This window comes from Tyto alba, unplaced genomic scaffold (genome assembly GCF_018691265.1).
Source record: "Tyto alba isolate M040663 unplaced genomic scaffold, T.alba_DEE_v4.0 Super-Scaffold_20000042, whole genome shotgun sequence".
Lineage (NCBI taxonomy): Eukaryota > Metazoa > Chordata > Aves > Strigiformes > Tytonidae > Tyto > Tyto alba.
This window is the reverse complement of record NW_024881293.1, coordinates 10,821,463-10,846,801: the sequence shown is the minus strand read 5'-3', so window position 1 is coordinate 10,846,801 and position 25,339 is coordinate 10,821,463. Positions and strand designations below refer to the sequence as shown.

At 65.3% G+C, this 25,339-nt stretch overlaps 3 protein-coding genes and 1 long non-coding RNA gene across 4 annotated transcripts; 3 read left to right on the top strand and 1 right to left on the bottom strand.

Annotated features, from left to right (window-relative positions):
* Window positions 1–1,395: 1,395 nt before the first annotated feature.
* LOC122153627 (Usher syndrome type-1C protein-binding protein 1-like) lies at window positions 1,396–2,122 on the top strand. Its single transcript, XM_042794242.1, has 3 exons — window positions 1,396–1,622; window positions 1,772–1,962; window positions 2,056–2,122. The coding sequence occupies exons 1-3, from the start codon at window positions 1,404–1,406 to the stop codon at window positions 2,120–2,122; spliced, it is 477 nt and encodes a 158-aa protein (XP_042650176.1). The 5' UTR covers window positions 1,396–1,403.
* Window positions 2,123–2,227: 105 nt separating this feature from the next.
* Window positions 2,228–3,544, top strand: LOC122153664. The gene is made up of 2 exons (XR_006165513.1): window positions 2,228–2,345; window positions 3,275–3,544. It is a non-coding gene; the product is annotated as an uncharacterized LOC122153664 (long non-coding RNA).
* A 5,652-nt stretch (window positions 3,545–9,196) lies between these two features.
* Window positions 9,197–15,940, top strand: LOC122153654 (nuclear receptor subfamily 2 group F member 6-like). Its single transcript, XM_042794639.1, has 4 exons — window positions 9,197–9,573; window positions 12,876–12,970; window positions 14,313–14,837; window positions 15,323–15,940. Exons 1-4 carry the CDS (start codon window positions 9,320–9,322, stop codon window positions 15,595–15,597), a joined length of 1,149 nt encoding a protein of 382 aa, XP_042650573.1. The 5' UTR covers window positions 9,197–9,319; the 3' UTR covers window positions 15,598–15,940.
* Window positions 15,941–17,388: 1,448 nt separating this feature from the next.
* Window positions 17,389–25,339, bottom strand: LOC122153655 (occludin-like). The gene is given in 12 exon segments (XM_042794640.1): window positions 17,389–18,028; window positions 18,200–18,241; window positions 18,771–18,941; window positions 19,019–19,214; window positions 19,319–19,482; window positions 21,839–21,997; window positions 23,097–23,533; window positions 23,536–23,692; window positions 23,695–23,720; window positions 23,723–23,802; window positions 24,171–24,212; window positions 25,263–25,339. Coding segments are annotated over 10 exon segments (1,515 nt in total). The 5' UTR covers window positions 23,784–23,802; window positions 24,171–24,212; window positions 25,263–25,339; the 3' UTR covers window positions 17,389–17,926.

Genomic DNA, 25,339 nt, shown 5'->3' with positions numbered 1-25,339 from the left:
AGAAGGTGGGTGCTGGGGGGGGGCGGGGTGGGCACTGCCCTGGTTCAGGGAGTCAGGGTGTCACCGGAGCTGCCCCGGGGCTCAGCCCGGTGCTTGGCGCAGGTCCGGGAGCTACGGGATGCTCTGTCCAGGCTGGAGGAAACTGGGGGCTCTGGCAGCGACACCCCTGGGCTTAGCAGCCCCCCAGGGCAGGGGAGCCCGGGCTGCCCCAGGTGAGTGGGGTCAGGCTGTGGCTGTGGCGTGAGGTGGGGGGGAGGGAGGGGCTCGGCAGGTGGGATCGTGCCCCGGTGCTGGGCTCTGCCTGTCCCCTCCACAGGGCTCGCCCCAGTGCGGCAACAGTGCTGAGCCCCACAGCCCCCTCTCCCCCCAACCCTCGGAGGGTGCCAGCCAGGAGCATGAGGTGCAGGTGCAGCAGCTGCAGGGGTGAGTATCCCCCCCCTCTCAACCCCACAACCCCCCAGCTCCTGGGGACCGCTGAGCCCTCGCCGGTTTGGGGAAACTGAGGCACGGCTGCGTGGTTGCCGGCGGTGCCCAGGTACTTGGGGAGGCTGCAGGAGGTGAACCGGCGGCTGGCAGCTGCGCTGCAGGACTGCAAGAGCGATGCGGAGCGGCTCAGCATGGTGCTGGGCCAGCACGAGTCCTGCAGCACCGCCCTGCGCCTGGCCCTGCGCTGCAGGTGGGGACAGGGATGGGGGACACACACACACAAAGTTGGGGGGGGACACACACAGCCCGCAGTGCCACGCTGAACCCCTGTCCCTGCAGCGAGCGCTGCGGGGGGCTTACGCCGCCCTCCTCGACTTGATGCGGGGAAAGATGGGCCGGAGGATGATGATGGCCGTGGAGGTGAGTGCCAGGCTGGGGGAGTGCTGGGGAGATGATGGGGAAGATGCTGGGGGAGTTACCGGGGGGGGGATGTTGGGGGGGTGCTGGCGGATGTCGGGGGGATGTAGGAGGGATGCAGCAGGATGAGCAGGGAATGCTGGAGGGGTCTCAGGGGATGTTGAGGGGATGCAGGGAGGATTTGGGGGGACGGCGAGGGGACATGGGGAAGGTGCTGGGGGGACGCTGGGCAGATGCTTACGGGTATCGGGGGGATGGAGGAAGGATGGGGGGAACCCCAGTCCCCAGCACAGCCCCAGTGGGCACATACTGGACAAGGCCTAGGAGCAGCGGGGGAGCAGAGCCCCGGATGCAGGTGGGGGTCCAGCCCCCCACCAACGGAGGGGCCGCAGGTCCTGGGCCGAGCGGAGCCGGACGGCCAGGAGGAGAGCGGGGAGAGCGGCTCCCCGGGCTGCAGAGGTACGGGGGGAGGACACAGGGAGGGGGCACGATCCCGGGGCAGGGCACTGTGCCCACCCCAGCCATGTCCCCATCCCCACAGCAACCCCGCACCCCTCGGGATGGAGGAGGGGGCCCTCCGCGAGCACATCCGCCGGCTGCGCACGGAGCAGGCAGCCGTAGAGGCGTCCCTCCGCGACGCCCCGGCACCCACCAGCACCCACTGGAGCAAGGACACCCGAGCCCGGGCTGAGCAGGTGCTGCGGGATGCCAGGGCTCTCCTGCCTGGCTGGAGGCGGCCGGAGAAAGCGGAGCTGCTGCAGGACTTGGCAATGCTCAAGGTGAAATGCAGGGGGATGAAGGGATGGGGAGCAGACACCCGGCTTTCTGCAGGGTCCAGGCTTTGAACAGAGCAGCTGGGAGAAGGGCGGGGGGGTTGGGGCCGTGCCTCAGTTTCCCTTGCCCGGTGGTGACGCTGCTGCCCTGTCAGGAAGCCATGGCCGACCTGAAGACGCGGCTGCAGCTGGTGGAGAGGGAGAAGCGGGGACTGGAGCTGCTGGCAGCCGGACAGGGGCCGCGGGAGGCTGCACTGCGCCTGGTGCTCCAACATCTGGAATGGGAGCGGGATGGGGGGTCCGGCGCCTCCCCAACCCCTCCAGCAGCTCCAGCAGCAGCGAGGAGGTAAGAATCCCGCCGACATCCCCACGGGGACCCTCCGCAGGGCTGGGAGGGGGAGGTTTCCCTAAGGATGGGACCCACAGCCAGACTCTGCAGGATGCCCAAACCGGCCGGGCAGGAGCAGCGGCTCCCAGCACCCTCAGGACCTGGAGAAGATGGGTGAAGAGCTTCTCCACCCTGGCCCGGTAAGAGAGCTCACCAGCATTCTGCGGCCGTGCCACGGGGAGCCGTGGCCGGGCTGGCTGCCATGCAGGTGTCCCCAGGACCGAGGAGCTGCGTGCCCGGGTGCGGGCCCTGGTGCTGTCCCTGGAGCGGAGCAGCGCTGTCAGCCGCGCGCAGCAAGCACAGTGTGTCACCGTCACCGTGGATTTGTTCCACGCACACAGGTGGGCAGGAAGAGCAACAACCCCCACCACCAACCCCGGCACCCCAAAACCTGGTGCCTTCCTGCATGTCCTGGATGCGCATCCCCCCCGTGCATGCCCCAGATGCACGGTCCCTTCCTGCGCACCCCAAAAACACTCTCCCATATTGCATATCCCCGATGCATGGGCCCTACCTGCACACCCCTAAAGCGTGGTCCCTTCTTGCACACCCCAAAAGCACGGTCCCTTCCTGCACACCCCTGATGCACAGTCCCTTTCTATACACCCCAAAACTAGAGTCACTTTGTGCACACCCCAAAACCATGGTCCCCCCTGCCCACCCCAAACCCCCAGTCCCCTCCAGCACACCCCAAAACCATGGTCACATCTTATGCACCCCTTTATTCCCAGTCCCTCCTGCCCACCCCAAACCCCCCAGTCCCCTCCTGCACACCCCAAAATCACAGTCCCCACCTACATACCCCAAAACCATGGTCACATCTTACACACCCCTTGATGCACAGTCCCTTCCTGCACACCCCAAACCTACAGTCCCTTTGTGCACACCCCAAAACCACGCTCCCCACCTGCCCACCCCAAACCTCCAGTCCCCTCCTGCCCACCCCAACCCCCCCAGTCCCCTCCTGCCCACCCCAAACACAGTCCCCCCTGCACACCCAAACCCCAGTCCCCCCTGCACACCCAAACCACACTCCCCTCCTGCCCACCCCAAACCCCCCACTCCCCTCCTGCCCACCCCAAACCCGGGCCACATCTTGCAATCCCTTCCTGCACACCCCCCGATGCCCGGGTCCCTTCCTACGCACCCCAAACCCACGTTCCCTCCCCACCCCCCACCCCACGGCCCTCCTTGCCCCCTGCTTGGGTGCCCCGGGGGGGTTGGGGGGGGGGGGTGTTGTCCCCTGGGTGTTGAGCGTGTCCCCCCGCAGCACGCTGGCCCTGGCGTACCGGGGGGCCCGGCGGAAGCAGGCGGCTCAGCTGCGGCGCCTGGAGCTGCAGGCGGGTGCCCTGCGACGGCAGCACGCCCGGCAGGCGCAGGCGCTGGCCCGCAGCCTGCACACCCTGGAGCAGGGGACGGCCGACACCGAGACCTGCATCTAGGGGGACACCCCCACCCCCTCACGTCACCCCCCAAAGCCCCTCCCGTGCTTCGAGGCGGCTGCTGTATCCCCAGGGAGAATAAACCACTGATGCTCGTGGCTCGGCCAGCCCCCCACCACGTTTGGGGAGCTTTGGGCTTGGGGAGGGGGTCACACAGCCAGACCCCCAGCTCGGCTTGTCCCAGTGGGGTCGGGGACAAAGGCTGCCCCTTCCCCGCCACCCCCACTATCTCCTGGCGCAGATGAAGCCATTTCGTTATCCCTGACGTGGGATCAAAGGTGATGGCGGTGGCCGTGGCGGCCGGGGCCCATGCATATTCAGGAGGGAAGAGGAGCAGTGACCCTGCGCCGGGGGCAGCCTCGCCACGCAGGGGGGGCCCCACCAGCAGGGCTGTGCCGGGCGGGGGGGGGGCGGCGGGGGCTGCTGCAGGGAGCGGGGGGCTCAATCCAGCAGGCTGAATCCCAGCATGGTGGGGCACAAGGGTAGCGGGAGCTGGGCTGAGTGTGGGTCTCCGGTGGGAGGATGCACAGGGCTGTGGGGCAGCCCAGGGCTTGGGCGCGCCATGGGGTGGAAGGGAAACTGAGGCACGGAGCTCTGGGTAGGCTGAAGCGGTGGCCTGTGTCTCCCCGGAGAGATCCTGCAGCAGAGTTCAAGGTTCAGTGGATCAATATCCAGAGCTATGGTGAGGGAGAGGGCAGAGAGAGGGATGCAGAGCAGGACTGCGGGGATGCAGGGATGTGAGGATCTGGGGATGCAGGGCAGGGATGTGGGGATGCAGGGATGTGGGGATGCAGAGGTGCAGGGATGCAGAAATGTGAGGATGCAGGGATGCAGGGTTGTGAGGATGCAGGGCAGCGATGCGGGGATGTGGGGATGCAGGGATGCAGGGCAGGGATGTGGGGATGCAGGGATGTAGGTTTACAGAGGTGCAGGGATGCAGGGCAGGGATGCAGAGCAGGAATATGGGGATGCAGGGATGCGGGGATGTGGGAATAAGCAGCACGGAAGGGCAAGTCATGCACCCAGCTACCAGAGCGGGGAATGCTGCCGGTGCTGCCTGCTCCCGCCCCATCCCTGCCTGCATCCCCTGTGCCAGGCCCCGGTGGGGACCATGGCTCGGCCCAACTCGTGGGGGGGTCCCGAGGGGGGGCCAGTGGCAGTGGTGTGGAAGGGCTGACCCGCAGGTTGAAGGTCAGGGCTCTGCTCTCAGACCCCTTTTCAGATTCAAATGGGCTCCTGGGGGCTTTGTGCGGGGTCAGGCTCCACCGAGAGCCGCATGAAAGGGCCGGGGCGGCTTCAACCCTGGGTGCCGGGAGAGGGGGAGGGCAGGCGGGACCCGCTGCCACCCCCCACCCCGGCTGGCAGGGTCCCCCCACCCCCCCATGTCCCGCTGACCCCATGGCCGGAGCGGGTCCCCCTGGGGGCACCAACATGGACAGGGGTGCCCAAGGCTGCGGTGGTCCCGCTGTGCCCGGCAGCTGCGGGGGGCTGAGGTGGCCAAGGCTCCCCCGTACCCCACTGCTGCGCCGGGCCCAGCCACACTGCCCACCCTGGCACACCCCGAGCCGCTGCCGTGAGCTCGGGGAGGGGAACTGGGGGCCCCTGGTGCCGTGGTGTCAGCCAGAGTGACAGGACCCCCCTCTTCTTTGCCCACAGTTCACCCCCATGCGCATCCCAAAAACCTCCAGCCTCCCCCGCCCCCCCCCCCCGAAGGGCTCCACATTCCAAGTTTATGCTTTGGAAGATGTTGCTGTTCTGTCCCGCTCCCTGCCTCAGTTTCCCCTCTGTGGAGCAGCATGGGCTGAGGGGCCACAGCAAACAGCAAACCCCCCCCCCAACACATTCCCCCCGCACCTTTGGGTAACAGGACCAAGTGTGGGGCTGCACCCCATTCCCTGGGAGAGTGGGGGGGGGGGGGGGCGCTGCAAAACACCACCGCAGTGGGGGCCAGACTGTGCTGGGGAGGGGGTCACAGGGGTGAAGGCGTGAGGAGACACTGGGACACGGGAGCAGCAGGGAGGGCGGGGGGGGGGGGCGGGGGTTAGGAGGGTGTGTGATTCATGCCCCCCCGGGGAGGGAGCGTCTGGCCATGGCTGGGTGGGGGCCAGGGGTGCGGGATCTGATATCCCGGGAATGCAGGGCAGGGAGCGGCCCTCTCCAGGGGTGGGGTGGGGGGGCCAGGGACAAAGGTGGGGGCTGGGGGTGATGGAGGTCGGGTCCCCCTTGGCCTCTCTGCAGGGCTGGGGGCAAAACTGAGGCATCAGGGGGCAACAAACGCCTTTCCCTGGTGGGGGGGCTGCAGGGGGGAGAGAGGAGCCCTTGTGTGTGTGGGGACACCCCCCCCCCCCCAACCCCCAGCTGCTGCTTGCACACGCGTGCGCTCGCCCGTGTGCAGGGCTGCTGGGTGCCGTGCACACGCGTGTGTGAGTGCTCGGCAGAGGCGTGTTCACTGCGCGGGCCCGCGGTGGGTGCTGGCTGGAGCGGAGGGGCGCAGGACGGTGCCGTGGGGCAGCCGTGGGGCACGGGGCTGTGGGGCAGCCCTGCCCGGGGAGCTGAGGAGCCGGCACAGCCGGCCCCGGCCTCCCTTTGTCCTTCGCTTGCGGCAGCGCGGCCGCGCGGTTCAGCCTGCAAGGTCACGCGTTCCCGCGGCCTCTTGCAGGAGAATCGGGACCCCCCCACATCCCCCCGGCCAGGAGGGTCCCTTCACCACCACCCCCCCCACCAGCTCCTGAGCAGCTCACGCCTGCCCTCGTCGCCCACGGCACGCACACACGTGTCCGCATGCCCGCCCACCAGCAGGATCCGGCCCCCAGGAATGCAGCACCCGCTGCAAAGTGGGGCTGGGGGCTGCTCCAGGGCAGAGCAGGGCCGGATCCTGCCCGACGTGGACCCACCTAAACCCCTTTCACAGCCCCTCATGGGGGAAGCATCGCTGCTGGCAGCTCCCACATGGGTTTGGGAGAGGGCACTGATGCCCCACAGCTAACTGGGATGCCAGTAACCAGGGCTGGGCTGGTGGCACCGGCACCCAGCTCGCCGGTGCTGCTGGCACCCAGTTTGCCATCAGTGCTGGTGCCCAGCTCGCTGGTGCTGCTGGCACCCAGCTCACCATTGGTGCTGGCACCCAGCTCTCCGGTGGCACAGCCACAAACCCAGCCCGGCCCCCCCACATTTTGGCCAGGGTCGCTCAATCACCCCCTCAGCCCAAAGGCTGGGGGGGGAGCAGGGGGACTCCGCTGCCACCCCGCACCAGATCCGGATCTGACACTGAGCCCGGAAACCTCCGCGAGCCCCGGCGGGCGCCTCCACCGTGCCGGACCCTTCCCGGGGGCGTCGGGGCGGCACGAAACGCGCCGGCAGCTCCCAGGGGCCCTTTTGTGTGGTGGAGTCAGCGGAGCAGCGCGAGGAAGGAGGAATTCCTCCGGAGATCAAACGCCTTCGCCAACTGGACACCGACGTCAAAACAAACCCCGCTCCCACCGCGGGGCTGCGAGCCGCGCGGGGAGAAGATCCAATTTCCTCCTTTGTTCCTGGATTATTATTTTTTGCAGGGGGCGAGGAGGCGGGGGAGCGGCAGGGAAAGGGCCATAAATCACGGCCTGACAGAAGAGAAAGGAGAAACGGGGCTGGCTGCAGGTGGGGGTGACCCCCCCCTGCCCACATTGGGACCCCCCCCTCCAAGCCTGGCGCCTTCCCAGCTGGCTCTGCTGGGTGTTGCTCCCCAACCACAGCAGCCCATGCCGGGCACCTCGGCATGGCCGTGTTAGCAGGTACCTGGTGAGCAGAGATCCCTCCAGACAGGAGGAAATGGAGGTTTTATTTATGGCTGGAGCCATAATTCCTCCGCCTCTGCTGCACCCCGGCTGCGGGCTCCGTGCTTGGCCGGAGTTTTTTATATCCAGCCCGTTTTGCTTCGCCTTTCCCGACGGAAACGCCGGCCCCAGCGTGTGGGTTGGGAATGCCAGGGCTGGTGGCACAAGGGGCCGTGAAAGGCCAAGCCCGTCCTCGCGCCGTGGGCATCGCTTGGCATCAGCATCCTCAGCATCCCGGTCCCCCCTGGGGACAAGCCTGCCCCGAGGGGTGCGTGGGGGACACCCAGCCCACCCGCAGCCCAGCCCCGCTCCCTGCCCGCCGGACTTTGCCCCTGAAGTCAAGGTGAAAGCCGTGCTGCCGGGAGACACCGGGGCTGCCGTGGCACGGCCGGGAGGAGAGTTTGGCCCCCAGGTGAAAGGCGAAGGCAGGGCGATATCGCAAGGGCTGCTCCTGGGTCAAGCACCTTTCCGCACAGTTTATTTCTTCGTTAATGATTAACAGGGTGGCAGCAGGCGGGTGCTGCGCACCCCCCAGCCACCACCCCAGCCCACCCCTTCTTGCAAGGGCCGACTGACGAGCTCTTATGGGTCCGACTTGATTAACCACATTACAAACAGATTTTACGGGGCTGCCGGCAGCCAGATCCCGGCCCCCTCCAGCCCTTCACGCTGGCCCAGTGACCGTCCAGGGTGGAGGGACCCCCGAGTGCTGTGGGAGCACCCCACGGCACAACCCCGGCCCTCGTGCCCCACACGAGACGAGGAGCCGTGGCCTCGCACCGCTTGCAGTAATTAAAGATCCCGCTGGGAATGTCGGCAAGAAGAGGGGATTGCCGATGCCAGCGGCTTGGCCACCGGCCAGGCGTGGGGAACAGCTTCCCATCCTCCTGCCGCGGCCCACGGCCCCCCCCCAACGGTGTCACCCCCCATATCACGACGGTTACAGCGGGGCCGGGGTTTGGTCCCCGTCCCCAAGGGCAGCGTTCGGTGGTGAATCTGCCCCTGGGCTCCCCGCTGCCGCAGGCTGCAGTTTAGGGGTCACTTGTTGGGGTGGGAGGGGGGACAAGGACCGCAGGGCACGTCACGGCCCCAGCACCCCGGGCACCACAAGATGCCACACCCTGCGGGGGGGGGGGGGGGGCAGCGATGGGTCCCCAAAGGCCAAACGGGGGGTGAGGGGTGTGTGTGTGGGGGTCACCTCCAACCACCTCTGCCGGCCAAAACCGCCTGCCAGGCCCCAGCACCGCCCTGCCCGTACCCGCCTCCGTTACAACCGGTGCTCTCGGCCACCCTGCTCCGGTGCGGCGGGACTCCCCGACCGGTTTCCCCCCTCCTTCCCCTTCCTCCTCCTCCTCCTCCTCCCCTTCCCGGGCTCGGCGGGGCCGGGGCCGGGGCAGGACCCGGCGGGCGGCGAGCGGAAGGGGAGGAGGACGGGGAGGAGCATCCAGGGCGGCCACCGCGGCAGCGGCTGAACTTTGCTCTTTCGCGGGAGGCGGGGAGAGCCCCGGGGCTCGGCGGAGCGGGTCCCGCCGGACCGGACCGGGCTGCATGCAGCGGCGGCGGCGGCGGGGCCCGTAGGGGCGAGGGCGGGCCGGGGCAGCGCCGCCTCCTCCTCCTCCTCCTCCTTCTTCTCCTCCTCCTCCTCCTCCTTCCCTGCCGGTGCCGCGGAGCGGAGCAGCCACCGGGGGCGGGCGGCGGCGGCCCCCGCATGCGGCCGAGCCCCGGGGCAGCCGCCGTGCCCCGCGGGGGGATGCGCCGCGCCGCGCCCCGCTCCCGCCGCCGTAAAGTTTCCGCGAGGCCCCCCCGTTAACGCGGGGAGGAGGGGGGGGGGGGGAGGGAGGGAGGGAGGGAAGAAGCCTTGGGATAAGGGGGGGGGAAAAAACAAACAAAAAAATCCCAAACCGGCCGCCGCTCCCCCCCCCCCCCCCAAAAAAAAAAAAAAAAAGAAGGAAAAAAAAAAAAAAAAACAAACAAAAAACCCAAACTTGCTCAACTCGTTCCGGGAGGCGCCGGGCTCCATGCGGCGGCGGGGCCGGTGCTGAGCCCCGGGGCCGCGGAGCCATGGCCATGGTGGCCGGCGGCTGGGGCGAGCCCAACGGCGGCGGCGGCGGCGGCGGCGGCGGGGAGGAGGCGGCGTCCCCCGCGGGCGGCGGCAGCGACGCGGAGCACGGCGAGGAGGAGCGGGCCGGGGCGGCCGTGGACTGCGTGGTGTGCGGGGACAAATCCAGCGGGAAACACTACGGGGTCTTCACCTGCGAGGGCTGCAAGAGCTTCTTCAAACGCAGCATCCGCAGGAACCTCAGCTACACCTGCAGGTAGGGGCCGGGGGGGGGCGGGGGGGGGGGGGGCTGGTTGCGGGTTTAAGGGTGACCCCACCCCCCACACCCCCCCCCCACGCTGCTGGTTCTCGCTGGTCCCCACCGTGGCGGTTGCCCGGCGTGGCTCTGCAGTGGCCCCCGGTGCAGCTCCGCGCTGGCCCCGCTGCAGCGCGAACGGGGGGGGCCTCGATGGGGCGGCCCGGTGGCCCCCAGTGCGGCGCAAGGGTCCCCCCCATCCTCTGCCTCCCTGCAGCAGCAGCAGCCCCCCCCCTGCCTGGCGCATCCCCAGCCCTCGGAGGGATGGATGCCCTGCTTGCCCCTGGGCCACGGGCCACAGCCAGTGTCCAGGTCCTCGTCATCGCCCAGCTCTGCTCCGGCATTAATTACCGTTCCAGGCTAATAACGCCTAAAAACGTGCCGGGGCTGTGAGTCACTTCGGTCACGGCTGCTCTTACCCAGAGGAATCACCAGTAGTGGCAGCGAGTATAATTTTAACCGGAGGTGTCAACAGCCCGGCTTGCTGTGGGCAACAATCCGGTGAGATGGTGGGAATTAGAGCTGTGGCCCCCCCACTTCCCTCCCCAGGCCCCCACGCTCGGGCCAGCGCTGCAGCAGATCCGGGCCCACCAGCAGCACCGGGATACGACCCCCCCTGCGAAGTTTGGAGCTGTGGAGAACTCTAGAGTTTCTGTTGGGCTCGGAAGAAGCATCGGGCACGCGGGGCAGCTCCCCCCCCCCCCCCATACACACCTCCAGTTCTGGAGGGGGGAAATGTGTTTGTAGGGGCTCGCTCGCACGTCTGGATCCACGTGCAAGCGCTTCTTGCTAAACCAGTGAGGGTGCTGCGAGGATGGCACCCGCATCCCAGCCGGCAGCACCCCGCCGCCGGGCTGGGAATGGGGCACCCCCACCTCTGCACCCCGTTTTCTTCCCTTCTCTGAGCTCGTGGCGCTGAGACGCTGCGGGAAGGGAAGGGGCAGCGTCGCTTCTGCGGCGGGAACCGTCTCCGGAGCCGCCTTGCTCTCGTTTGGGCGGCCTAGATTCGTCCTCCCCCGTGCGCAGCATCTCTTCTCCCGGCAAGCTCCCGGCACCGGCGTTGCCGGGTCCCGGCTGACGTCAGCCGAGCTGCTCGTGGCCGTGGCATGGGGCCCCGGAGCTGCCGGCGTGGGGCCGGGTTTGGTTCCCCTCAGCCCTGGCCCTGCAGTGTGTCCGTGTCCCCCCCCCCATCGCCCGCCCACGGATGCAGCGCGTGCGGATGCGTCGCCCCTGGCCCTGCCTCAGTTTCCCCTCTTGATCAGCAGGATCCCGACCAGCAGACTCGGCCGAGCGCCTGCTCAGGATTAATGATTTGAAGATGGGGAATACATATGGCTTTTGAGAAATTCCCTTTCCTGGAACAAAGGAAAGGCCAAATCAGGGCTCCCCGGGAGGGGGACGGACTCTGCGTCCCAGATGCCGTTTCCGTATGGGGGTGATGGAGGGGCTTCTCCCGGGTTGTGAGCATCCAAGATTTTATCCTGTGCCTGTCACTGGTATCTGGGCACCTACTTCAGGTGTTTTGTGGGTTTGGTTCCCCCCCCCCCCCCCCCCCCAATTTGTGCTGGGAAATGATTTGGTGCAATAGAAAAACGTTGGTTTTCCAAGTAGGGAGTAAAGTGTCGGAGGGGCCAGGAACAATGCTCCCCCGGCAGCCCTGGCATCTGCTTTGTTCAAGGAGTCAAAAGCAGCATCAAGCCAAGATTGCTCTAATTTGAATATTAAAAGTGAGTTGGATTCAGTTTAGTTCTTGCACTAAATAATTACATGTTCTAATTACATAATTAGCACAGTATACGCCTTTTGTATTCTCACAGTTTCCCAGGTCGCTGCAGCCTATCAATTGGGAAACTTGCTCTGAGCCCGCTGGCAGGAGCTGAGATGATTTTGGGGTTTTCCTGGTGCTGGGAATGGTGCCCCGAGGCCACGGTGAGGGTCCGCCAGGCCCTGGGCCGGGAGGTTCGGCTGCTGTGCTGGGAGTTTTACCACCACCGCGGTGCAGGCAGCTGATGAAGATGTAATCTGACGTTTTGATTAGCTATCACTTCTCTGCTGGAATAACTTTTTATCAGCAACACGTTTTAAAATGTGCTAAGCGCAGTGGTGATGTTCGGGGTGAATTAATTCCGGTTTGAGCGCGGTGGGAATCCCTGCCTGTCTCGCCTCTGGAGTCGTGTAAGGATGAGGAGATTCGTGTCAGGATTCCCAGGCAGAGCTGAGCTGCTGCTGGACGCCGGCGCGGCCCGGCCCTGCCTGCGCTTTCCTGCTCACTGCTTTCCGTGCCTTAATTCATTGCTGGGTTGCTGATAACCCCACTTTTCTCCCCGTTTGCTGCCACGGACTTTGAGTGGGATGTGAGCGCCCGGTGTCACCCGTGCCCGCTCCATAGCTGGGCCGTGCAGGGCCCGTGAGCATGAGGTGGCCTTTGGGAACGGGGGCTGGGGGGGGATTTGGGTGCTAACGATGCCGTTCGGGAGTGTTTCCCGCAGTGATGCCGCAGGAGTTGCCTTTGGGGGTGGCTGGTGCCTCACCGCATGGTGCAGGGCTACCCAGTGCCCACGGCTCCTTGCCTGGGGCAGGACCCGTGTGCCAAGGGGTGGGCACAACCCCCTTGCAGGCTCTGAGGTTGCTCGTGGAGGGGGGGGAAAGTGTCTCTCCAGCCGGTGCAGACCCCGCGCTGCCGGGTTTCGCTTTGCCACGCTCGCAGGGTCCCATGGAGCCCACTGCCATGGGGGACCCGGCAAGCACTCAGTGCCCGAGGGGTCACGGGCTCCGTGGGGGCAGCCCTGGCCCCGAAGAAATACTTGGAATTCCTCAAAATTCCTCACATGTCTGGCGAGGAGGCTGCTGGGACACTGGGCATCACTCCCTGGCACCGGTCCCTACATGTCCCTGAGGATGGAAGGATGGGAACCCCATGCCCTTGAGGGGGTGGGTGGGGGGTGTCTCCCCACTTGCCCTGGGCATCGCTGGCAATGCCAACTGGTAGCCCCTGATGCCAACTGGTAGCCCCTGCTGTAGGAAATGGCTGTTTCCATAGCATCCAAGTGCCGCCTGGGAGTGCCTGTATCGGCACGCTGGGGGCTGGCGTGGCACAGCGGCGGAGGGGGCCACGCTCCGAGGCAAAGGGCTTTGCCCAAGGGTGCTGGGAAAGTGGGTGGTGAAGCAGCTGGGGGGGGGGGGGAGGGTGTGGGGTGCAGGGACCCCCAGCAGCATCGCATCCCTCCTCCCTGGCACCTCACTCTGCCCGGTCCTGCCCGCAGGTCCAACCGCGACTGCCAGATCGACCAGCACCACCGCAACCAATGCCAGTACTGCCGCCTGAAGAAGTGTTTCCGTGTGGGGATGAGGAAGGAAGGTAACGCCAGCGCCGCGGGGAGAGTTCCTGAGGGGTCCCAGTGAACTCCACTGCTGCAGCGTGAGGCTGCTGCCTCACCAGCCACGAGTTCCCAGTGCTGCCAGTGCCCGCCGCGCTCCCACTGCAGAACCCCTCCCTGGGAACCCTGTTTGCATCAATGCCCCCCATTTTTCCCTTTGTTTTTTTTCTATTTTTTAGTTCTTTTTTTTTTTTTTTTCTCCTTGAATTGCCCTCAGTGCTGGCAGCGCAGGTGGTGTTTGTTTGGAAAAGCCTTGAGCTGATAAGGTGACACACCTGGAGCCGCAACGGCCCCGGTGCCCCACGCATGGTGGAGGTCGGCAGGGACGGGCTCCCGGCATGACCGGGGCCGTGCAAATCCCCTGCCCGCTTTCTGCTTGCTCCCCATCACCCGGGCAGGGTGGGGGGGGTGTGAACCCCAAAGGCTTCCCAAGCTGTTGCAAACGGGACGAAGCCCCAAATCTCAGATCCCCCCATGGTGGGATGGGGATGCCTGGGCTCGGCACGGGCTCTGCCGGGGCTGCTCGGCAGCGGGTGGCATTAATGCGAGGAGCAAAGAGGGGGAAGGCTACTGGAAGCAGGACAGTAATTCCCTGCTTTCCAGAGGAGTCAAGATGGCATTATTGCCACTTAGCATGATTTAGAGCTCTCATTTAAGTGGCTCATGAACAGCCCATAAATTAATTACTAGGGACTGAGCAAATAGTGGGCGCTAATGGGAGAGGGGGGGGAGCTGAAAAATGGCTCTCCCTGAATGCAATTAGGAGGGGCAGTGCCCCAGGGTTAACGACGCTTCCAAGATGGACGTTTTATTTGCAAATAAATGATTGCTGCCATGTGATGACCTTGGGTAGCAGTCGCCCTGTTCCGCTGCAGCCAGATCGCGGGGGGGGGGGGGGGGGCACCCGGTCTGGCACAGCGCAGCCGGGGCTGCTCCTGGGCCGGGTCCTTGCAGAGGAGGAGGTGACAGGGACGCTGTCCTAGCCCGGCTGCTGGTCGGAGGCCACGGCCAAGCCGCGGCGCTGGCAGCCTGGGAGTTGCTGGTGAATCACCGGGATTTTAAAGAGATGAGTGTAGCTCTTGCAGGCAGCTCGCCGGCGGGCGCAGCAGGCGGCACGTACCACCTCCCTCTCCCTGCAAGCTGACCATTGTTCCCCAAGGGTGGCAGGATCCGGCCCTGCCGGGGATGCCAGGGTGCTGGGTGGGTGGCGGGAGCATCCCCGTCCTTCCTCACCCTTCACAGGGCTGGAGAGCCCTGTTTACCCACCCTGGGAGCAGGATGGGGGATGCAGAAGCAAGCAGACACCTCTCCTCTCCCCTCTAGCTGTGCAGCGGGGCCGGATCCCCCCCACCCACTCCAGCACCAGCCCCAACACCATGCCCAGTGGGGAATACTTCAACGGGCAGCCGGTGTCGGAGCTCATCTCGCAACTGCTGCGGGCTGAGCCCTACCCGGCCGCCCGCTACGGCTCGCAGTACGCGCAGCAGGGCAGCGTCATGGGCATCGACAATATCTGCGAGCTGGCCGCCCGCCTCCTCTTCAGCACGGTGGAATGGGCCCGGAACATCCCCTTTTTCCCTGAGTTGCCCGTCTCCGACCAAGTAGCCCTGCTCCGGCTCAGCTGGAGCGAGCTCTTCGTCCTCAACGCGGCACAGTCGGCGTTGCCGCTGCACATGGCCCCGCTGCTGGCCGCTGCCGGCTTCCACGCCTCCCCTATGTCGGCCGACCGCGTCGTCTCCTTCATGGACCAGATCCGCATCTTCCAGGATCAGGTGGAGAAGCTCAACCGGCTCCAGGTGGACTCGGCTGAGTACAGCTGCCTCAAAGCCATCGCGCTCTTCACGCCGGGTAGGTTGGTGCTGTGGCCAGGCTCCGTTCCCGACTGCCCCGCGGAGCTGGGACCCCCCACCCTGCCATTTCCCTGGGGCTTTGGGATCCAGAGAGCATCACACGGCTCTTGGAGGGGGATGGAAGGGGGTCCTTATGCCCTGGCACTTTACCACGGTTTGCTTATCCGCCTGGGTGCAGGGATGAGCTTCCCCGGGGCAATGGGAATGAGACCTGCAGGAACACAAATATCCCCCCCTCCATCCACCGGGGTGGGGGGGAATCTTGGGGAGCCCCATATCATGGTCCATCCGTGCTTATCTCATGCTGCAGAGGTGCTTGGTCCTTCCTAACAGGCACGAGCCTGCAGCAGCCCTTCGCAGCCAAGCCACGCTCTCGCACCGCGCTGTGTCCCCCGACTCGGCGTCGGTCGAGGCGGGGGCAATCTGGGGGTATCGGGGAGGCTCCGACCACTGACCCCCTTCTGCATCCCATCCCTCTCGCAGATGCCTGCGGCCTCTCGGACCCGGCGCACGTGGAGAGCTTGCAGGAGAAGGCGCAGGTGGCTCTCACGGAGTACGTGCGGTCGCAGTACCCCTCGCAGCCCCAGCGCTTCGGCCGGCTCCTGCTGCGGCTGCCGGCGCTCCGGGCCGTGCCGGCCGCCCTCATCTCCCAGCTCTTCTTCATGAGGCTGGTGGGGAAGACGCCCATCGAAACACTAATCAGGGACATGCTGCTGTCCGGGAGCACCTTCAACTGGCCCTATGGGACGGGGCAGTAGGGGACAGAGCCTCTCCTCCCCACCTCTGCCCAGGGACCCCCAGCAGCCGGACTCGGATTCCCTCCAGCACCCCAAGATGGTGCCGTCCCTGGGGAGCCCCGAACTGCGCTGGCCCCCTTGCCCCGCAGCCGTCTGGTAGCTCGACCGTCCCCCCAAAAGCAGCGGGGTCGCGGCGTTGCCCTCCTAACCCCAAAGGTACTGGCCGTGCCGCCGCTGTTGGACACCGAACTCTTCTGTACCCCGCTGAAGTGGAGCTCCCTGGCCCCCCCCCGGGGACATTGGAGCATCCCCGGGGCTGGTCCCTCGCTCTGTCCCTGCGTCGGAGCCGGGCTGGAGCCCAGAGAGGGGACGCTGTCCTCTGGCTGCCCGCCCAAATCTGAATTTCAGATGACAAGAGGTGAAGGGAGGTGAGACCAGCCAGGCTGGGGGGGGGGTGTGTGTGGGGGGGCCTGGCTATGCAGAGCCATCCTTGGGGGGGTCCAGCTGCGGGACCCCCTGCCTCTCCCCCCAGCCCAGTCCTGGCAATGGGGGGAAAAAGGGTCATTTTAAAGCCCCTTTGTGCTCTGCTGGGGGTGGGGGGGGCTGCCCCTTCCTGCCCAGGCTGCATCCAGCCTCGAGGACTGAAGCACTGAGCTTGGAGCAGCCCCTTTTTGGGGACTCGGTTTGTCCATGCCTGGTCCCAGCCCCCCCCCCCCCCCCCTCCTTGCCCCCTGCACTTTTCCCTGAAGCATCTCCACTGTTGGGGCATGAGGAGGCGGGGGGTTCATGGGTGGGGATGGGGGTACAGGGGAGGAGATGGGGTACATAAGCAGCTGGCTGGGGCCATGCACCATGCAGGGTGCAAACCAAGCAGTCCTTTTTGGGTTTGTCCTGCTCTTCTCCTTTCCTCCCCTGCCCCCCCCCCCCCCCCCCACCTCGCTTGGTGCTTTTCCCCCCACCCTGGGCCAGATCCAGCACCCACCACCCTCCCCGCACTGGGGGAGATGGGTGCCAGCATCCCCCATGCTCGCTGTGTTTCTGTGCCTAATTATTTTTGGGTTTTTTAAGCCAGGTTTGGGTCAGAGAGTTGTGAGGGGGAGACATACCAAAATTGGGCTGGAAAGGGATGGTCCTTGTCCCCAGGGCTGAGCTGTGCCAGAGAAAGGGGCACACAGAGATGGGGGGCAGAGCCACCGCAGAGGGATGGGGGATGCCCTGTGGTTCCCCCCCCCCAGGGTTCTGCTTCTCAGGGGTATCCACCATGCAGACAGACGGAGGCAGGATTAGCCGAGGATTTGTCATTTAGATTGATTCACTGAAAATATAATCCTTGTTCAATGATACTAAAACAAATTAACTGAAGTCAATAAAAGATGTTTCTTACAATCCCGGGGATCCGCTGTGAGCAGGGAAAGGGGCTGATCCTGCAGCAATGCTGAAGCCTACCCTGGGGTGGTGGAGGGAGGTGAAGCAAAGTGGGAGTTGCAGCCCCAAAAACTCAAGCCCGAATAAGGCACCTAAAATTGGATGGTTTTCGGAAACCCTGGGGATTTTGTGGGGGACTCCTGGGTGATGTTCTTCAACACAGGGGTCCCTCAGGAATAAATCTTGTTGCCTGCAGTCTGCTGGGAAAGAACCGGCTCAGCGGCATGAAGGGGAGCAGGAGCCAGCACAGAGGTTTGTACCTGGACTTCAGGGAGCAAGGTGGGCGATTTGAGGGGCCCCCCAAGGTAGGATTTTGGGGTTTCTCCCTACACATGGAGTTTCTCCCAGAACCTGGCCCTGCCATGACCCCAGTCACACCGACACTGATTTAAAATCAATAGATACAGTTTATTTCTTTAACAAAAAAAAAAAAAAATATTACACAGTTTCAGCCAGTTCCTTATAAAATACCACCTCTGCCCTGGGCTATGCCCCAAAGGGCAGCCCTGGGGGCTCAGGGGATGTGGGGCTCTGCCCCTCCCGACTGCCCAGCTGAGGGATGCTCTGCCCCATCCCTGCCGGCACCAGGCTACAGCCACATTTTGGTACCCCAACCCTGGTGTGGGCAGGGGCAGCAGACCCTCCCCAAACATTTACAGCAGTGGGAGGGGACCCACAGCCCCCAGCATACAGGAGAAGGCACAGGGGGGGCACACATAGAGGGGGCGGGGGGGCTCACTCCAGCAGCCGCCTCCGGCCCCGCACCCTTGGCACTAACATCACAGGGTGGCTTTGACTCTTGGGTTTGTTTTTTTTTTTTTTTATACAAAGGTACAAAATGCACATAAGTCTTTGGAGGGGGGGTAGGGAGGGGAGCAGGGAGCCCCTCGTGCCCATCCTGCTATGGCAGCGGGGGGGACACAGGCTACCCCCGCACCTTGTCATAGTCGCTCACCATCCTCTTGATGTGGAAGAGTTTGTTGCGCAGGGTTTTGGTCTCCAGCTTCTTTGTCTGGTAGTCGGGGCTCTGAAAAGCAGCCCAGGACCAGCCTCAGCCGCGTGGGCCATGGGGAGGGGGCTGGTTTCCACCCCGCAACGCTTCCTACCCACACCACCCCCCCAGCCCCCCCCAGCTGCATCGCACCAACCCAGCCCCACTTCAGCTGGAAACAGAGCCCGGCCCCGCTCTGACACTCACCCGCTTTAGGTCCTTCAGCCTGTTGTACTCCTCTGCGACATCCTGAAAAGGGATGGGGGGGGATGGGGGCAGAGGCGGGGTCACTGGGCAGCATAGCCGGGGGCCATGGGGGTCGCTGCCCCATGGGGACCAGCAGTGACCTGTATCCCGCAGCATCCCCGATGCCCCGTGGCATTCCCAATGTCTGGTAGTGTCCCTGAGACCCCACAGCATCCCTGATGCCCTGCAGTGTCCCCAACATCTTGCAGCATCCCCAATGTCCCCAACACCTTGCAGCATCCCTGATGTCCCCAACACCTTAAGCATCCCCGATGTCCCACAACATCCATCCTGATGTCCCCAACTTTGCAGCATCCCCAATGTCTCACAGCATCCATCCCTCATGTCCCCAACACCTTGCAGCATCCCCGATGTCCCACAGCATCCATCCCTGATGTCCCCAACACCTTAAAGCATCCCCGATGTCCCAAACAACTTGTAGCACCTCTGATGCCCCACAGCACCCATCCCCAGTGCCCTGCCGTGTCCCAGTGGCCCCACAACATCCCCGTGGCCCCTGGAGAGCCCTGACCTGGTACTGGGGACTGTCCTCGGAGATGCTGTCGAGCTGTTTGCTCAGCTGGTTGAGGCGGTCGTTGACGCTGTCCATCTCGGCGCAGAGCTGCTTGTAGCGCTTCAGGTCCGTGTCGAACTCCTGCTTGTACTTCTGGCGGGTGCCGTCCGAGGAGATGGGGGGTAGAGGCTGCGGGAGAGGGGCAGGGTCAGGCCCTGGAGGTGGGGAGGGGCAGGGGGTGCTCCCAGCGGGGTGTGTGTCCCCACCATTCACCTGGCCCACTGGTCCTGGTCCCGCTCGTCACCGGACTCCACGGCCGTGGTGTAGTCGGTCTCATACTGCGACTCGTCCAGCTCGGGGTTGCGGCGGCGGCGGCGGCCGCGGCGGGCGGGGGGCTTGGTGGGCTGCTCCCGCACCTTCTCCTCCGCCGGGCTGGGGCTGAGCGCCCGGTCTGGCTGGTCACTACAAGGGACACGGGGACATGGGGGAGGATGTGTGCCCGGGGTGTGTCTGTCCGTCCATCCATCCCCACCCCAAGCCCTGCCACGCCCTGCCTGGCCACTCACCCTCGGCTGCTGTAGGTCCCGGAGGGGTAGTACCCGTTCTGGGGGGGGTAGCTGTAGGAGGGGGGGCTGTAGGGTGGCGCGGTGATGGGGCTCGTCGGCTTCTCCGAGTAGGCGAGCGTGGCTGTCTCGTCCTGCACGCTGGCCCCATCCGCCACGTTCTTCACCTGGAGCAGAGAAGCGGCGTTCAGCTGTGTGCTGGGACGGTGGGGACACTCACCCGCACTCGAGCGGGGCCTGGACGGTGGCCCCAGGCACACAGGGACACTGGTTCCAGGCACAACACTGGTCCCCATCCCACAGGGCTGGAGAAATCCCCGGAGCAGCCGCAGCAATCCTGCCCGGAGCCCCAGCAGAGCTGCAGTGGGGTGTCCCTCACGGCTATGAAGACAGAAGTTGTGGGGAGCCCCCGCGAGCATTTGGGGAGGGGAGAGGCTGCAGGATGTGCCCCACAGAAGGGCCCACAGACCCCAGTGCCACCGTGAGCGATGCCGCCCTGGACGGAGCCACCGCAGCAGGTCCCACTGGAGACAAGCACAGACAGACACGCAGCTCGGGGAGGGGGTCCTGGCGCCCTGCTCTGCACCCCCAGGGTGACACCTCCCCAGCTTTACCAGGGGGCTGCACGCTTGGCCCATCCAGCATCACCCCCTCCCCTCCTCCCCATCCCAGACCCTCGCTGCTGCCCCGGCACAGTCAGGGCTCCTCAAGGAGGACGTGGGGCGTCCGTCTGTCCGTCCCTCCCTCCCCCTTCCTTCCTGGCCTTTGTGGGTTGTTTGTGCCAGAAGCCTGTCCCTGCCCGGGACGGTGGCCCTGGGGACGTCAGCTGCGAGATCCGGCCGGCAAAGCCGCTTCCTCTGGCACTTCCCACCCCCCCCCCCCAACTAATGAAGACATGGTTAATTGGGGACTGCTCCTGGCCTTGCTCTGCCACCAGGTAAGACGGCCACCAGCATGGGGACAGCCACGTCCCCGTGCTGTGTCAGGACAGAGGCAGCGGCACCCGGCGGCTCACGCCCGCTCGAAGGTCACCCGTTTATCTCGGTTCCGACCATAAACAAGGAACGAGACATCCCAGGAGGGTTTCACACCCCAGTACCTCCCCACCACTGCATCCCCACCGAGCAGGGACGTGTCACTGGTGGTGACCCCACCCAGACGGGATGGTGGCATCCAAGCAGAGTGGGGACCCCCCGCCAAGGGCAGGTGAGGGGGACCCCGGGTGTGTGGGGCCCTGCCCCTCCAGCCAGCCCAGTCCCCAGCAGACCAGGAAATGCTTTGCAAGGGAGGGCCTTTTAACAAAAATAAATAAAGCAGAACAAAGGTATTTCTGCAAAATGAAAAATAAATATTAGACCTACACACCGAGCGAGGTGTGGGGACAATGCTCAGAGCGGAGCCAAGCTTTCTGGGCCTGGAGAGCAACTGTGGTGCTTGACTCTGGGATTGCACTGAAGGGTTGGGATAAATGGGATAAATGTCCCCACGCCAGGCTCCCATGGGACCTCAGTGCCTGAGCCCCCACCTTGGGCTACCCTGGTCTCACTGGGATGGGGACAAGGACAGGATGGGGCTGGTGACAGGGACACCACAGCACCCCGAGAGCCGTGCTCTGGGGCGGGGGTGGATTTCAAAGGCTCCTTCCCCACGGGATGCTGTGGAATTCCCACACCCTCCCCAGGCACCGGCTCCTGCAGAGACACCGGCTCAGGGACTGCAGGGTGAGGGACAGGATGGGGCACATCCCAGTACACAGTGGGGAGAGCCTGGGACTGGCATCTCCCTGAGACCGAGGGGGCTGAGCCGCGGTGGGGGGGCTCCCCAGCACCCCCCACCCAAGGGACACGGGCTTTCAAAGCCCAAACAGCACCAGTTTGGTCTCTGCAAACCAGCAACGGGGTGGCATGGCCCCATGGAGCAGAGTTAATCATTGCTGAGACTGAAACCAAACGGTGCCGACAGGCAGCGACTCACAGCCGCCGGCATCGCCGAGTGCAGGGCGAGCAAAGGGAGAACACCCGGAGCCTCTGCGTTGGGCTGCTGGCACCCGGCCCATCAGATCCCACCCTGTTTGTCTTTCAGGGAGTTTGAGACCAGCTCACCCAGTCTGGCACCCTGACCAAAGCCTTGGGGTGCTGGGGAAACGGTACTGGGAAAAAACAGAGCACCTAAACGGGGTGACGGGGAAGGATCCGGCGAGCGCCGGGCACGGCGTCGCACCGGCGGTGATAACGCCGTACCCTGGGAGCTATGGTGTGCAAACACACCGGGGCCAGGCACCGGGCTGGCACAAACCAAGGAGAAAGAGCCTCCTGGAAAAAGCTTGGCACAGCCCCCGTGCCGGGAAGAGCCCCCCCAGGGTCCCCTCCGCTTGCCCCAGCACATCCCGGGATCCTGCGCTGCCTCGGGCACAGTCAGCCCCACTGAGAAAGGGTGAGCAGGGAGGATGCTTGGGGGGAGGTGGCAGAAGACCCCCCCACCCCCAGGTATCCACTGGCACCCTCAACCCACGCTCAGACTCACCCACTCCTCCACGTTGGGACCCTCCTGGACCACCGGCACCTTGTCCCAGTAGATGTTTGGTTTCCCGTACTTCCAGATCTTGCTCCGCGTCTTGTGAGCGAAGAAACAGATGAGGCAGAGCAGAATGACGATGAGGAACCCGCAGACGATGGCCACGGCCTGGAGGGATGGAGGGAGGGGGCTCTCAGGGTGTGAAGGCCCCATCTTGGGGGTTCAGGTACCCCCACCCCTCCCTGGGCTGAGTGGGAATTGCTCCCCTCACCCCAAAATCCTCCTGATGTTGGAACCCCCCACCAAGGGGAGACGGGCAGGGTCCTCCCGTGCCCGAGCAGGCGGGATCGCACCCATCAGGGGTTCGAGAGCTTTTGGGGCCAGTTCAAACAACGGGGGGGGGGGTGTGCTTGATTTTCCCATGGGGACAGAACAAGTTTGGGGCTCAGGGAGCCGCCGCACCCTCCGGCATCTCCGTGCAGCACCCCGACCCCGCTGCCGGGGTGGCCACGGGCCAGTCCTGCACCGCGCAGCGGGGTCCTTGCCCGGATGGGTCCCCATGAGCCATTTCCCTGCAGCTGCCCTGAAATTGGGGCTGGGCAAGGACGGATTAGGCCAGGCTTGGCCTTTGCGTGGAGCAGCGCGGGTGCCGCGGCTCCCCCCCTGCTCGGGGTGCAGGAATGCGGCACGGCCAGCTCGGCCGGCTGGGAACCGGCAGCACCAGTCCCAGCCCATGTGCCACGCAGGATCCCTGCGGCCCCAGCCGAAACTGGGGCTGCTGAGCTTTGTTTTGAGGGCTCCCGCTGCCCCACTGGGGTCCCAAACTGGGCTGGCAGCGTCCTGGGTGCTTGGGGAGAGCTGGCACCCCAACCCTACACCCATCCCAGCACGCACAGCCTGCCCCTGCCCCAACCTTGTTCAAATACTTTTACAACCAGGGAGACCAAAGTACCAGAAACCGGGTCTGCGCCAGGCCAGCAGCCCATCCCCTCCCCGAAACTCCCCAGTGCAGGCAGACAGCTCGCCCCAGTTCCTCCTGCAACCCCAGCGGGGCTGGCACCCAGCACCAGCAGCCCCCTCCTGCCCTCCGCAATCCCGAAATGGCGACCAGTACCACCAAAACCATTAAAGACAGACCAGAAAAACCCCATCACCGATGCTCTCCCTCCCACGCTGCATCACGTTTGAAGCAGAGCAAAGGTTTGAGCCACCAGTTTGGCTCAAAAAGTGGGGGGGGGGTCTGGCCGGAGTTGGGGTGCACCCTCACCTCCTGGGGGTCCACGGTGCAGTAGTGGTAGAGGTACTGGTTCATGTAAGTGTTGCTGTATATCTGGTTGCACATGGTCAGCATGGGGTTGTAGTAGTAGCTGCCGGTCATCTGGGCCTGGGGGTTGACGCCCACGACGTAGACAATGGAGGCGATGAGCATGACGAAGGCCAGCACGGCGCAGGCCACGATGACCACCAGGTAGAAGCGCCGGGAGCGGGAGCTCCTCGATTTGCTGACGCTGGCAACGAAGAACCCCAGCTGGGCCAGGAAGCAGAGCACGGCCATGGCGATCATGAACCCGTTGGCCGCCCGCGGGTTGGTGACCCCGCCGTAGTAGCCCCCGTAACCGTAGTTCAAGCTGCTGCCGTAGTAGCCAGAGCCGTAGAAGCCCCCCAGCCCGTTGCCGTAAGCCCCCCCGAAGCCGTAGCTGTACTCCAGGCCAGGGTGGAGGCCACGCAGGCGAAGATGGCGATGCAGAGCAGGATGACCATGGCCTCCAGGATCCTCACCACGCCGGGTGGAGAGGTCCACTTGTAGAAGTGCTGCGGCACGTCCTCGATGTAGTAAGAGCCCGGCGGGGCGAGCGGGCACCATAGTCGTAGCCATAATCACCCGTGGGGGGCCGTAACCCGTGGGGGGGCCGTAGCCCGTGGGGGGGCCGTCGTAGGACTTCTTGCTGAACATGGGGACGGCGGTGGAGAACCTGGCGGGGAGATGGCCAGGGCTGTCTGTGCAAGGCGGTACTGCCGGGTTTCTATGTGTCTCCGCGCGCCCGGCGGGGACTTTGGTCGCCCGTCACCAACCCGACGGCACCGTCAACAACCACCCGCCCGTGCCCAGCGCCGAGCCACCGGAGTCACCGCCGCTCCCGGGGAAACTGAGGCACGGGGAGAAGTGACTCACCGAGCATCTCCCAGCAAAAGCTGCCAGGTCACAGCCCAGCCGTGCCCCACGTGAGACCCTGACACACCAGAACCCCCCCCCCAGCTCCCTCACCCCAACCGTGGCCGCCAGACACTGCCTGAATGAATTGGATTGTTTAAATTCTAATTAAAACAGAAAACCTCTTACCCAAGGCTAGCGCTAACCCCGAGGGTTCCTCCGTAAGCAGATCTGGATGGATTAAAAAATAGTAATACAGGGCACATTAGCAACTCGCAGAGAAAAGTGGCAGAGTGGCTTTCAAAAACTCGAGGCTTTTTTCAAAATCTATGCAGAGACTCCCTCCCCTCAATGCAGAGACCCACCCAGCCTGGAGACCCTCATCACGGGGCGGGGAATTTCACAGCGTGTGGGAAACCTGAACCCTCGTGGGAAACTCAACCCTGCCGCCCGTCCCGGCGGTGCCACAGCTCAGTGGGCAGGATCGGGCCCCTGGGGGGGTGGGCACCCCTTGACCCGCAGCAAGGGTGGGCAATGGGGGCTGGGCGGCAGCCACGGCCCCGGAGTTACTCCTGGGCTGCCCAAGCCACCCCGCCCCCCCCCCCCCCCCCCGCTTCAGGGGGTCCCGGCCAACCCCCCCCCCCCCCCACAAATCCACCGATCGGATTAATCCCCAGGCCCGCGGTCTGACACCCCCCGCCCCCCCAACCCCACCGGGGAGCCCCACCTGAGCAGCTACAGGGGCACAACAGCAGCGGGGACCCCTCCCCGAGTGGGGCTGGGGGGGGGGGTGTCTCAGGCTCCCGGAGCCGTAACCGGAGACCGGTGACCCGGGACACCCCGGTGCCGGCGGGGAGGACACGGAACCGGAGGGGGGGGGGTCCCTTCCCCGCTGCGGGGGCACCGGGACGGCAAAACGACCCCCGGCCCCGCTCCCCCGGGAAAAGCCGCCGCCTCTCGCCTTCCACCTGCCGGGGCTTCGGCTCCGGGAGTCCCGGTACCGGGGGGGGGGGGGGGGGGCGGGATCTCGGTGGGGACCCCGGGGGTGGCTCGGGGGGGGGGGGTCCCGGTGCCGGTAGGGATCTGCGTGGGAACTGGTGGGGACCCCGATGGTGGCCTAGCGGGGGGGGGGGAGGGGAAGGAGGGACTCCCCCCCCTCTCCATGCGCGGCGCGAAGGGGGGACCCCCGGTACGCCCTCCCGTACCGGGAGCTCGGACGGCCGCCGGTGCCGGTAGCCGGGGGGGGGGGGGTGGTGTCCCGTCCGCCTCGGAGCCACTCACCTGCCCGTGCCTCCGCCTCTTTGTTCACCTTAAAATGGCAGCCGGGATCGGCGGCACGGTGGCGGCCGGGCGCTGCT